Source organism: Maylandia zebra, linkage group LG7, assembly GCF_041146795.1.
Source record: "Maylandia zebra isolate NMK-2024a linkage group LG7, Mzebra_GT3a, whole genome shotgun sequence".
NCBI lineage: Eukaryota > Metazoa > Chordata > Actinopteri > Cichliformes > Cichlidae > Maylandia > Maylandia zebra.
This window is the reverse complement of record NC_135173.1, coordinates 13,961,801-13,976,210: the sequence shown is the minus strand read 5'-3', so window position 1 is coordinate 13,976,210 and position 14,410 is coordinate 13,961,801. Positions and strand designations below refer to the sequence as shown.

General features: G+C 38.2%; 1 protein-coding gene across 5 annotated transcripts; it reads right to left on the bottom strand.

Moving 5' to 3' along the window:
- Positions 1 to 167: 167 nt before the first annotated feature.
- Positions 168 to 14,088, bottom strand: bnip2 (BCL2 interacting protein 2). Of its 5 annotated transcripts, none has more exons than XR_013099320.1 (12): positions 13,037 to 14,088; positions 10,166 to 10,261; positions 9,978 to 10,045; positions 5,774 to 5,950; positions 4,172 to 4,354; positions 3,473 to 3,575; positions 3,267 to 3,398; positions 3,054 to 3,140; positions 2,866 to 2,964; positions 2,254 to 2,289; positions 1,652 to 1,845; positions 168 to 985 (listed from the first exon to the last, which is right to left on the bottom strand). XR_013099320.1 is itself a non-coding variant. In XM_024803249.2 (12 exons), the coding sequence occupies exons 1-11, from the start codon at positions 13,399 to 13,401 to the stop codon at positions 1,667 to 1,669; spliced, it is 1,359 nt and encodes a 452-aa protein (XP_024659017.1). In that variant the 5' UTR covers positions 13,402 to 14,088; the 3' UTR covers positions 168 to 985; positions 1,652 to 1,666. The 5 variants fall into 5 exon arrangements, 3 of the variants coding, with proteins under 3 accessions (XP_024659017.1, XP_024659015.1, XP_024659016.1); XR_003024444.2 differs by having other exon boundaries at positions 1,737 to 1,845; XM_024803249.2 differs by having other exon boundaries at positions 1,652 to 1,679.
- Between the last annotated feature and the right edge of the window lie 322 nt (positions 14,089 to 14,410).

The window sequence follows — 14,410 nt, the reverse complement described above, 5'->3', positions numbered from 1 at the left end:
TTTGTTCTTGTAAATTCTCATTTCCTGTTAAACATACTTTTGACCACTACAGAACTATTGTAGCGCAAAAACTATCTTGTTATTCCCAAAAATTTTGCATTACAAAAAAAAAAAAAAAAAAAGATCTAAAACTAATAATAACAACAATAATAAAAGATACAAAGCAATCAGATTGGATCCATGGCTTTACTTTGAAGGAAATGAGAAAATAAAGACCTACATCCTTGGTTCAGATAGTTTCTTTCGCAAGTGTTCACCCCCAACAAGCAAAAACAGTACATTCAAGTGAGGGGCCAAAAAAAAAAAAAAAAAGAAAAAAAAGAAAAAAAAAAAAAAAGATCGAGAAAAAGAAAAAAAAAGATAAAATAAAAACAAAGATTTCCTTTCCCCAGGCAGGATTTTAACAGAGAACATCAGCAGTGAACAGTGAACAAGATGCCATTAAACGTGTTCTATCCAATGCCACTCAGTGAGTCAGTGACCGCAGTTTAAAATCAGATCCATCATAAAAATATATTAATTTATTTCCTTTGACACCTTTTGAATATAAATATATAATTTTAAATGTAATAAAGTAGAACATGCATCAACCACTTGTAACAAGAGTGCCTCAAATAGTGTACATACACCAGTAGCTACAGGGAAACCAATGCGCTTAGTTTGACATGAGATACAGGAGTAAATAAAAAAGGATTAAAAAGTTTATGACAGCATGTGGACAAAGTGCTGCAGATCAAACTGGTTGACACAGAAATGCAGCACAAAAACAAAAAACAGTTCCAACATGTAACAGGCAGCATCATGTCAAAAAGGCACTTTCTTGATGCAAAGAAGCCTCCAGTCCCATCACCCAGAAAACAAACATGAATGGCTGCAGTCCTCAACATTCTTCACCGTTCCTTTCCACGTCTCGAAGCGTGAGCCAGGTCACTCCGGGACAGTAGCAGCTGCGCTCTCCGTTTTGCCGTGCATGTCCTGATCGATTCTGCACACAAGTTTAGTGGTCATTAAAACTGTACAAAATCTGTAACACTATCAAAATGGGATTTTTTGGTGTCAGGATTATTTCTATACACAGGAATGTATAAAAATGATCAGACTCACTAGACCAGTTTGCCCAAAAAAAAAAAAAAAAAAAAAAAAAAAAAAAAAATTTTAAAACGCTAAAATATATACAAATCCCAATTTGTATATTGTATATACACATGTATATATTTTGTATACATGCAACTTCTTAAAATGTCTGATCAGTACAAAGATCAGTACCAGCTGTATCGTTAAAAGTTTCCTGTTTCCATTGAAAAGTGAAAAATTTCTACTTTGGCTTCTACTTTAGCAGTAAAAATACATTAAATATTGCCAGAAAAGCCTTTGTCTTGCTGAATACCATCTCTTCCTGAGTGGTCATTACTGAATCAACAATAAGCAGAATATTAAAACTGAAAGAAGTGGCAATTACCAAAAATCAGTGGGCAGCGGGTAAGCAGTGAGTCATGCAAAGAGCTGTGAGAATGAACAAACCGTGTGTTCAGTGAGAGCCAGTTACTAAACCATGTGAGGCCACGGCTGCAGTGCCACCAAAAACCACAGTGACTAAGGCGAGCTACTTCCTTACTTGACCCCATTCATTTGTACACACGAACAAACTTACCAAACACCAACCTCCTCAAAATAAGAGCCTGTTTTTCACAAGATAAATGCAAGTAAGTGCAACTTAATGCCCTGGCTTTTTTTACCTTAACAAGCAGCAACACATTCAGCTTCCTTGAAACCTTATCTTCATGTAGCTTGTGAAGTTATGACTTGTGACAGCAAGTATGAGCTGTGAGCAAGCACGCTCTGCGGCTTAAAAAAAACAAACAAAACTAAGTGCTGAATACAATTTTAAGGTAGCTTTGAGGTAATAAATGTAAATGCAATAGTCTTTTGGGGATGATCTTCACAAAAGTGGCTCAGAAAATCTATTTAGCTGGTTAAATAATCACCAAGTCACCTATTTTTTGGAGACCAAAAAATGTACTCTCAATCTGTTAATTAGGAAGGTAAATCCTGAATCAAATCAGATGAACATGTGGGGAGTTGAAGAGGAAAGCTGTTGATTCGGGACAAGCAGTAACTAAAAATCATCCAACTATGAAAATGAAAGAAAGTTAGGTGTCTTGGTGCATTTCTGAAAGCCAACTCATCATTTCTCTGTTAGTTTTATGAAATGCAGAAGATGCGGAAGCTGACCCTGGGTGAAAGTGCATATACCTTTTACGGCTTTTCCTATTTTTTTCCTCGTCAAACCTTAAGAAGGGGGCAGGGAAATCGGGTTAGGCAGAAGAAGAAACACACAGCCGACAGCAACCACACATCCAAAAGAGAAAAACATTTTACTGAGTTTCACTGAGTCAAGATGAGTTATTTGTGCTGCCTTTTTAAATGCCGTGACGATACAAGATTTGTCACGTGCAGAGCCTCAAAGAAGAAGACAGCATGAGTAATTTGTAGTGCAGCTCAATAATTATGCATATTAGCAAAGAAATGAAGACTACGATATTTAACAGCAGCTTATAGAATACTTACAAAACAACAACCTAAGCTGTGTATACACTGGAAGCAATATGTAGTGACGTGGCAATAAAACATTGCCATTGTAACATGGGATCATGCATATATGATGATGATAATAATAATAATAATCATAATAATAATAATAATACTAGTAATGCCTATGGGCTTTGGGCAGACTGTATCTCCTGTATAATGACGCAGTGTGCACATTTAGGTCAGTGGGACACAGCTAACTTACGGCCTACCCTTGCCACGAGGAAAACCACTATAATGCAACACAGACATCAGTGCTACAAACACCATACTTACTGTTTGATACAATCTGGTATGGACACATACTCCATTGGAACCAGGTCAGCAAGGTCTGACAAGCTGTACACGTACTTGATTTTCTGACTAAATTTGGAGCTGTGAAAAAGAAATCAGAAACATTCAGAATAAAGAGATTACACCACGAATGTCTTTGACTTGTGATTACCTTTTTACATTACAGTTACCTTATGAAAGGTTTGGTGAGTGCCAGCAGGGTGCGAATGAACCAAGAGGGGTGTACGATTATCAAGGATTTCAGATTCTTCCGTAGCCTGTACAGAAGAGTGAGGACAGGTGTTACGATCTGATGCTTATTTGTCTGAAGTGACCCAAATATCTATGTTCTCATATTGTCTGTCTTTTAAAAACCAGTTTTCCAAGTTGTGCAACTCACTCACCTCCTATCAATCTGCTGATAGCACTTTCTAAGCCAGCCAACAGTTGGCATCTTCTTACGAGAGGTCGCCCCGTTTAAATACACAATCATATAGTTCTCAGCAACCAAAAGCTCCAGTGTGCCAATGACGTACCTGAAACAAGAATATCGCATTTGACACAGCTCTCTAAAATGTGCGAAGGAACTAAATTTCAAATAAAAACTCACTTGAATAAATTCTCCATGATGTATCTGTAATTTGGCTGATTGCTCTCCGGCATAAAGCACACAGCAAACACAATTACGGCATTCAAACCGTCTCCATAGTAACCTGCAATGAGAGATTCAAACGCCACAAAGTCATTTTTAATATTTAAAAAAAAAAAAAAAAAGGAATTCATACTGTGAATACACACAAGCTGATTGAATCATGTCAAACGTGTACCGGCAATACAGTTTATTCATCCACTGCTGCTACCAAAGAACCGATCGGATAAAATATGAGCCAATCATAACATTGTTTTGGGCTTACTGTGTCTATAAGATTAATTAGCATGCCATTTGTTCTTTGCTCTGGTGGGAGGAGCCAGACTATGGCTTTGATTGTGTCATCACTGGATTTAACCGTTAATGAAGCCATAATCTTGTGAATCAACGTTTTGTAAAAGTGTAACCTCTGTGATGAAAGCTTTTTAAGCCTCAAGCTGGGGCAGATATACCCAAGTGTCTTTGTTGTCAGATTTCACCGATGACTCTATAAATGTAGTTTTCATGTCCTGGCTGCAGCTGGAATTAAGATTAGGAATCACTCATAATTTATTTAGAGAGGCCCTTAAAAATAATACTTCTAATAAGTACAGTGAGATGCTGCCAAATTGTATGTAAAGTTTCAAGACTTGCTACTAGAGGTACTTCAATGGTACTGGCCTCCATGGCTAATGACTCTCTTGTAAGGTTCAATGGCCTTCATGTCCACTCTGTGTTCCTGGTCTCCAATACGAAGCATCTTCCAGCGTCGACTGTCTTCCCTCTCCTCTGAGGCCGAATACTCGTGAACTGACTCCACGCCTTTCTGTAGTAGTTCTGTGGGTTTTGGCTTAGGAAGATCATCTGAAGGAGAAGAGGCAAGTTAAACTAACAACTTGAATGCTGCAAACTTAACACATGATTCAAATCAGATTCCTTTTGGTCAAATGTGATACAATTTTGAGATCACTCGATAATTCGTATTTTAAATTTCAAATCATATGCACATTTATTTTCTTGCTTTAATCTTGTGTATCTTGAGGGATGTTCTTTCTCTGAATCAACACCAACATTCACATCCTCAATTCCATACGCTCACTTCACTTTTTCTGGGGAGAAAATTCATAATTTCCTGTAGGAAAGCAAAAGCAAAACACACTTCTACTGTAGAGTGCTGCATTTGCTCAAATGCCCAAGGATATCTGAGGATCGTTTGTAAGATTTACAGCATAGCTGCATGATGTGCAGAATGTCAAGTTCATCATGCAGACATCAAGGAAAGTACTCACATGATCACATGATATCAAGCATGCAACAAGCAAATCAAAACTTATGAAACCGTGAGATTAAATCAAACGGACAAACTTGAGTGTGTTTTCTGTGAAGAGGACCAAAATGTTCTTAATTTAATTTAATTTAATTCTAATTGTCTGGTCTCATGTCTTGTTTGATTTTGGAACAATATAACTTAATACAAGTTTAATTTAAGTTTTATGCTTAAGGCATTTACTCTTTTATTACTGTGTTAAGCAACTGCGGCAAATCAATTTTCGTGCAGAGATCAATGAAGTTTTCTTGTTCCAGTAGTTATTCTCTGAAATTTGAATGCTTTTAAATTGTGACTCACTGAATAACTGATAATCAAACAGGACAAAATGGCCAACAATTTCACCATTAAGTGATAACCTGCTATTGTTTACTCAAGCAGGAACAATTGAAAGAAAGGGGGAGATGAATCAAATATATTAAGTAAAAATGAAAAGGTATGAAATATGGTGGGGAGGAACAAACCAAACGAACAAAAATGAAAAACAAACAAAAAAACATCTTGATTTGTTTGAAAAATAAAAAGACAGCTGTCCAAAAGATCTTACCACAAGGAACAGAGAAACCTGTTGCTGGCCTGCAGCCTGTTTCCAGGCAGAGAATGGAAACAATTCTTCCAAGTGAAAAAGAGGAAGGCAGCAGTGTGGAAACAAAAAACAACAAAGCATATTTTAACCACACTGCAGGCAGTCAGCTGCCTAAGCAAACCTGTAAAAAAATACAGGAAGAAAAAAAAAAAAAAAAAAAACCACATGGGCGCAAGAACCCAGATATTAAAAAAAAAGACCGGAGAACTTCTGTTTGTTGTGAAAATAACATCCCAACTAGACCTCATCTAAAAGATGATGTGTAACATCTGCCTTTAAATAAGCAAAGTGAAACAATGAGGGTTAAAGGATAATACCAGAAGTACCAGACCAATATTTTTAATTATTTTAAATTATATATAATTCCTACCTTCCCATTCAAATTCATTGCTGTTGTCCGAGGGCGTGTCCATGTCACTGAGGTCTAGCTCTGTGCTTTCATCCAGCTCGTCAGAGAGAAGAGAACCTTCACTGCGGTCAAGAGTGAGACTGATGTCTGGAGCTGCAAGTTTTTTCTTAGTCTTCTTGCCATGATTCACTGCGTAGCCTAGGGTAGGATGTCAAATCAATAATGATTATACGGTCTACTGTGAGAACAGCTTTTTGAAAGGTTCAAGCTTTTTCAGGTCAGAGATAACACAGTGATTACATGTGGTGAGCAGTTCTTTTCTGGTGCGTCTCTTATTTAAGTAGGGATTGGAATCATGGGTTGGTAGGAAGAGGCATTTTAACCTATTGCATAGGCAGTATTCTTGTTGGTACTTATTTTAATGTGTGTGTGCATTTCAACTAAAAGTGAATGCAGGGCTTTTCATTTTGACAGTATTTTTAATGTGCAGTCTTACCAGTTTTCCTTATAAAAGAAATTATAAAAACTTTCTACTGCTAATACCAAAAAAGATCTATTTTAAATTGGTATTTAAAGACAGAAACGGAAGAGCAAATTTAAGAATTTATGGAGGGAAAATATCCAATAATAGTTAGAAATATGCACTAAAATATGCTATAAAAATTATTTTTTGAAACTGGCTCAGAGAAATTAGTCCATGTATTCATACTGGGGAAATGAAACTACTGTAATGCTCTATTTGGCAGATTATCCAAATCATCAGTAGCTTGTTCAGAATGCAACCAGAACCTTCACACATACTTGTAAATTTGAACATATTACCCAAATTTTGAAGTGCCCCCAGTTCAGTACGGAATTTACTTTAAAATGCTTCTATTAGTTCATAAAGCCCTCAATGGTTTGGCTGAACAGTAGATCTCTGACTTCCTCAGTATCTATAACCCAATTAGACCTCTCAGGCCATCAGGTGCAGACATTTTAATGGTTCCAAACATCTTGGATATTTGGCACACAGAGCAGCAGATGCAGATGGGGATCGAACCACCAACTACCTGATTAGTAGATTAGCCTGCTCTACCACCTGGCTGTAGCTCAGCACAAAGTGTGTGTGTTACCTTGTATTTCTTTGTCAAGTTTTTTTTATTTTTTTTATTTTTATCTTTTATGACATTGAGTTTACATGTCATGAAATGTGCTATATGAATAAAATTGAAATCGACATTAATGATATTGTTTATATACTCATAACAAAAAGGAAATCTCTTTTCCAAATTTCTATAGCAATGAAAGCAGAACTGACAATGCCAGGGATAATGATTACTAAAGTATTTAATTAGCTCCAGAGCCAGTTTAATACTATGCTTTGGTACTTCACAGAGCTTGTTTATGAAAAAATACTTTTCAAATACTTTCAAGTTCAGCCAACACTAATGTGAAGCTTGGCTGGTATAGAAATTAAGTGACACTTTCAACATTACAGTCTTTTAAAATGGAAATTTTGGTTTCAGCGAACATCATTCCACTGCAGCTTGGCAAAGAAATATCACGGTATAATTTGAAGCATGTGCGGTAACGATATATATATCGCGATATATTCTTTTCTTCTGTATAACGTATTTTTACACACCATTGGGCACACTTAAAATCATTTAATTTTCTCAAAGATCAACAGTGTGCCTTATGTATGAATTCTGGTTGTGGTTACCGACCTCAAACAGATTTTATGTAGTACATGGCGCGCAGAAATCTGTCAAAAATGTTTCAGTACGACTTTGGTAAGCTATGAAGGCGCACCGCTTGATGGATTGCCGGAGCATTACGGCTGCCGTAGTGAGGAGCCTTGCGGAGTAATCTGGGTCCAAAACTCTGTCTGCTTCAGGTCCCAAAGTCAAACAAACACTGCAGCATCACTGAGAGTTAAAAACTGTCTAAATTCTTTCACCTTTAATAAAATGATCAGCGTTGCTGCTTTACCAGGTGTAATAATTACGTTTAACATCCAGGCATCCATGAAAACAGAATTTATTTTTAACAGAGTTAGAAGTTAGCAGGAATGTCACTACCCGATCCGTACCGGAAACCCGATCGGTACCCCGCATGCGCGAAAGGTTTCTACTTCCGGTCGTAGCGTTTTACGATAGTTATGGGTCAGAGTATCTGTTAAGATGTTAAGAATAACAAGTATATCTTAAAATGTTTGCAATAATGAAGCATTTCAGTACAATGTAGACAAAAACGAAAAATAAAAAGAAAGTTACGGATCAGGACTCCCCGATCCTTACTGCGCATGTGTAAAGTCTGACCATACAAATCGGGTCTACCCGATCCGTACCGCGCATGTGCAGATGTTTTCTTTTTCTTCTGTTCGTTTAATGGCAGTTTACTCCCCAGTGTACGAGGATACCGCCACCTGCTGACGGAGCGAATAAACCCTATTATGGGGCAGCACGGTGGCACGGTGGTTAGCACTGTTGCCGCACAGCAAGAAGGTCCTGAGTTCAATTCCACCATCAGGCCGGGGTCTTTCTGTGTGGAGTTTGCATGTTCTCCCCGTGTTTGCGTGGGTTCTCTCCGGGTACTCCAGCTTCCTCCCACGGTCCAAAGACATGCAGCTTGTGGGGATAGGTTAATTGGATAATCCAAATTGCCACTAGGTGTGAATGTGTGAGTGAATGTGAGTGTGAATGGTTGTCTGTCCTTGTGTGTTAGCCCTGCGACAGACTGGCGACCTGTCCAGGGTGTACCCTGCCTCTCGCCCTATGACAGCTGGGATAGGCTCCAGCGCCCCCCGCGACCCTGAAAAGGATAAGCGGAAGCGAATGGATGGACAAACGTGTGTTAAATCTGATTTAGCGATAGTCGAGTGTGTTTATGCTTGTCTGTGAGGAGAGGATTGTTGGAATAGTGATGATGATGTGCGCTATCACTGTCAATTGTCAGTAAACACTTAATCTGGCTGATGAATCTACACGTGAGATATTACAAAGTCTGCATTATTAACTCTGTAATTAGGCGCCATTCTTCTTATTTTACAGCGCTGTTGCTCAATCGGGGGACGCTCTCTGTTGAGGAGAAAAGCATGAATTTCTTTGTATACGGATTATCCATTGTTTAAATGTCCCGGGCAGTCGAAAAGGAGGCAGAGCTGTTGAGAAATGCTAGGAGCTAACTGGGCGCTAACCGTATCATTCAAATATATTGAATGTCGCAATGTTGGCAAAGAGAGGAAGTGACGGAAGATTTGCGCATGCGGGGTGCCGATCGGGTTTCCGGTACGGATCGGGTAGTGACAAGGAAGTTAGCTCGCTAGTTTCCACCTAAACATGATATTGCATGTTCTGACTGAGAGATCTCTGAAAAATTCAAACGTACAGCTCTGCTGTCATTTCCAACATAAATGAAGACAGAAAACTAAACAGCAGTGACTTTGTAGGGTTACTGAAGTTGAGCTAGCTGGTATATAGTGATGTGCTACGTGATCGCTAGCAAAACAGCTACGTTAGCATAACATTAGCACAGTGAAGCTGAAGGATGGCTGTTAACTTTTTTCCACTCGATAAATGTTAACGTGAGGGTTTCTGGTGGTTAGGGACATATACAATCACATGTCGGGATGCTGTAAACGGACCAAACTTCAGTCAGGAGAACATCTGAGATAATCCATTCACAATACGAGGTTAGTCATTAATATACTGCAACAACATGGAATAGAGCAGCTGCGAGAGAATTCAGCAAAAATTAATCAATGGTACGGAAGTCTAGGAAGTGCAGTTTTTGGCTTTCCCCGTATTCCAAAAGTGCTTAGTCTCTTTGCTATTACCGTCGCTCGACATAATTTGCAGATGATATTGTTTGCAGCCGCTGCGATGCTTTCGACCAAAACAGGCGCAGCTTGATGACACCATCAACATTCGCTATCGCAGTAAAGTCAAAATCTCTACCGTTGGCCAATTTTATATTGTTTCTACCGTATACCTTTTATACCGCCCACCCCTACCTGAGAGGATTTTGTACTAAAAAGACCACGTCAGAAATTACTCTTTTGATTTGTAAAACTCAGACTGCTCAGGCCTCAGTTTCAGCTGAATGCACATGAATTGAAGATCAACCAGTATCTCTTTTAACTTCCATATGGCCATGTGCATTTTAAAATGCAAGAACTTTGTTCTTCAGTGTTCTGTTTTTGACTGTAGCAATGCAAAGAACAGTATTGTGTTTTCATTACCAGAGTTTCCTGCCTCAGAAGCTTCTGCAAAAAGCTCATCTTCAAGCTCCTCTTCCTCTGGGAGAGGCCTAAGATTCATACAAAAGATAATGATACATTCAACAGATTCACGGTTAATGGGACTTTGAAAAACCCAAACATGTGATGCAAAGCTATGAAGCATGATATAAGTGCGATTGAGACAGTACCGTGGAAAGTCCTCATCCTGCCACTCTTCCTTAAGTTCAACTCCTTCCATTCTGAGGCGGGCTTCTGTTGTGGCAACTGACTCTTGACGTTCAAGGCTGGGAATGAAAAGGGGAAAAAGGTTGAACAATCTGTTATGGTTAACAATCTCTAACTGCTTGATTGTTGTCTTGCACTTGAAAATGTATCAAGATCAGGAGGAGGGCAAGCGGAAATTATCTGTGAAATCCAAACGTGTAATTGGGCATCTTAAAACAATGACTTGTTTAGTCTTAAAATGATTAAGGGGAAAATGCAGACGCATTCCTGATGTGCTGAAAGTAAGGCAATTTTTGTCCTTGGGCTAATACATCATCAATTAAAATCTTCAAAAAGTCAGTGTATAATAGGTACACTTGGCTACACAAAAGCACATGAGCATACACTGTACAAATAAAGAAGGAAGAACATCTGCCATAATAACTGGATTTATTCGAAACAAATCAATTCGATTTTAAATTAATAAGCTGACAAGTAATTTTACTTAAGCTATACTAATGCAAAAGGTACCCAACAAACCCAAAAAACAAAACAGTCCTCTAATACTCAAAATGCTGCCAACTTAAAGAACCAATATACGTTTACAGGTCTGTAGGTCCAAAATAAGGGTTGGCATTTTTGAGTAATTTTTGACCCCCAAGAACTGTAAGGAGGTGAAAAATATCTTTGACCCTTACAATGAAGGCACCAGAGCCTGCAAGTATTGATTCACCCACCAATATTACTTATAATTGCAAAACTAAAATCTTCTTTACATATCACTACTATGCATGTGTCACATTCATGTTTATTAAAGGAAATAATATCTAAAATATTGAACTCATAAAATAACTAACTATTGGTATTGATCCTAAAAATCCTATATCTGTCAGGCTACGTTTTCATTGCCAACAAAGTAGAGCAACTGTAAAGTGTGGGGTAAAAAGATTATGGAGATAAAAGCATGTTTTTGGACTGTATATTCAATATTGTGGCTTTTAATGATTAAAGCAACCTAAAAGGAAGTTTATCCTCATTGCCTGTTTTCAATTAATAAAATGTCTTAACATGAGACAAAAGTAATCATATGAAATAGATGTTTGAAAATCTCAGTTTCAGTAGCTTCTTAAAAAGCTTACAAGCTTGTGCTAAGGGCTTAGTTTATAAACCGACTGCTCACCAGTGCAGACCAATGGTATCTGTATCCATGTTGTACCAAGCTCCCTTTGATGCATTAATCATATAGACTGCGGAATTTGTATTTCCAGACACACAAACATTCTGGGCATTCAGTACTCAACATTTCATAATATGTCAGTTTAGCTGTCTACTTGTACATGGTGCTAATCCTCACATTACATCTGAAATCCAACTGCTACAGGAATGTAGTTTCCTGAGAGGGAACCATTGCAATCAATGCAAATGGAAGCATATAGAAAGAAATTAGCTACATTAAAAAGTCAAAAGGAAAAGATGACAGAAATTTTAGCACAATAGAGAACTGAATTAATATGGATATCAGTGGGGGATGGTTCAACTATGGAAAAACTTTAAAGATGCAATGCTAATTTGTTTAAATAAAGCTCAAGGCAAAAGTAAATGTGTTACCAGTTAAGAAGTCATTTTTCATATTCATAATTTCAACATAAATGAAACAAATACAAGATTATTGTAAGTTTATCATTCTATCTACATTTATTTTTGCTGCGTTTTTCTGTTTTAGTTATGTGAAGGGTTGAAGTCTGTTACCATTCTTTATAGCTCCCTCCAAGTTAATATTCACAATACTTAGTTTAAAAATCCCTCAGGGGTGCAGAGCAAAGTGCACTAATGTCTGTAGAGAAAACCTTCAATTTCACATCTTAACAAGTTCAGAAGTTACCGTAGGCAAACCTTTGTAAATGACCAGTTTGGCTAAACTGAAACAGCTTTTTCTGAACTTAAGATCTGCAAAGTAATCTGATGGTCCTGAATTAGTTTTGGGATGGCTGGTTTCCAACAGTTTCTGGCAAGATGTTGAAAACAACTATTTTTAGAGCAAAGTACCAGTGCTACAAAGACGTAGATGAACTCTGAGGTTAAATGATGACATTTTTGGAAGTTAACTCCTGGACAAGCAATTTTCAAGATTACTGCAAAAAATGTAAAATAATAAATAAAAAACACACCTATAAGTACAATGTTTTAGAGTATCCACGCCATGTCAAGTTGCTTATTTTTTCCTGCATGAAAAAAACATTACTGACAAATATCTAATAAGAGAAATGGAATGAAGACACAAGAGTGATTGGCTCCCAGTAAGCAATATTTATTGACAATAATAGTTAAGGATAGGTGGCTTGTCAATTCTGAAATCCATAGCTTTGACACATCTTTCTGCAGAGGATCGATGTTGTGCTAAAAAGTGACTCCTGATTTTTCCATGTTTCTTTTTTAATATGTAATATGAATTTTTAATGTCAATGAGACTTTCAACCTGAATAAATAAAAGGACATAAAAGTCACTCTTCCAAAAACTGATTTCAGTTTCTACCCTATGACAGAGATGCTTTTCTGGCTGAAAATGACTTCATTCATGAGAGACATGTCTGAGATATATTTCACAGACTGTAGGCCAATGATACGACGCTCTTTGGCACGCCACCGGAGCCTATCCCAACTGACACAGGGCCGTCAGACTACGCTATAACCAATACAAAGGCAGATAAACAAACAGTCACATGTACACCTAGGTCCACTTTAGAACCACCGACAAAACTATCGTTTGACTCTGGGAGAGACTAAACCATATCTGTGCTAATTTTCTCATAGTTTGCTTCTGTGTAAGGAAAACACAAAAATGTCTAAATACACACCTTCCAGTGGCTCCAGCTGGTGAGCGTGGCTGGGGAACGCTCACCGGGGTAGAGCTTTTTCCTCGTTGCTTCTGCACATTGTCTGGAGTCTTCCTTTCTTGTGGCGTACCGCTTGTTTTGGTTAGACTGTCTTGAAACTCCTCTTCGCCCTTTTCTGCAGCAGAAGCTGTGCTATTTTGCAATTCGTCTGTTTCCTCGTCATCGCCTTCTCCCGATACACCGGATGATGACGGGCTGGAAGTCTGTCTGTTTCCCAAATCCTCAAGAGTCCTCCTGGGTGTGACAGTATCTGGGCTGCTATTGTTCAAATTCATATTACTTACACCCTTCAGCACCGCTTCACTCTCAATCACATCCGATGCCATAAGTTTCTCGGTTGTCCCGGTGGTACAGCAGATCAGAGTTAAAGAGTCTGACCGTGAAACGCTTTAATCACCGTTCAGCTCCTTGACCAACTCAACCAGAAAGAAAAATCTGACTTACACAACTTCTTTGGAAGTTTGTGGCTAACAGGATAGCTCTCGTCTGCTGCACAGCTAGCCCAGAGACGTGGCGCTAGCAGCTAGCTATGCCAACTAACAGCATATCTCATTAACCAAACAGTGTCAAATATCACGCGAAGTCTACAGATAGTCACCTTTTCTAAATGCGTCACGGTGTTAACTCAAGAGTCCTAAAGAGTTCTAGCTTTGCAGAAGCATAGGTGCGCAGTTATCCTACTTATCAGTTTCCTTCCTTCCTTCCTCCAAGTCCAGAGGGCTCTCCGGTGGACGTAACACATTCAGTCAGGCTAGCTTTGGGGTTAGCAAAGTTTAGCCACGACAAAACAAGCTTTGTATTCCAATTAACGCTGTCTATGAGCCAAAAAAGAAATAATTCGGCAGTCATCAACTACAGCTCAACGTAAAGACAGTCTTTTCTTGGACCCATGTTAAATACAAAGACTACTTCCTTTTAATTTGCCGACACACGAACCTCGGCAACTAAACGGCAGAAGTTAACCGTTTGCTAACAACGCCTTGCTCTATCATAGATATGCATACAGTTTATGGTCAGCGGAGTTGCCAGTTGTGTTTCCTGCAGATTCTTCGGCATAAACGACACAGTTTGTGGTCACGTGTGATTTATGAATTTATTTTTTTGTGTGCAAGCACACAAAAGCACGCCAAATTTCATTAAAATGTCATTTTGGTGCACTGTAAGCTTTTCTTTTTACTGCCCTGCTGTGACCACGAGTAACATAATGATATTCTATTTTCAAAACTGAAACTTCTTTTTGAGTGTCCCACATAAAATAAAGTTAGCACAATGTAGATTATAAAGTATGTAATAATAATGATAAAAAACAAAACAACGCAATATACCTAAAGAGTT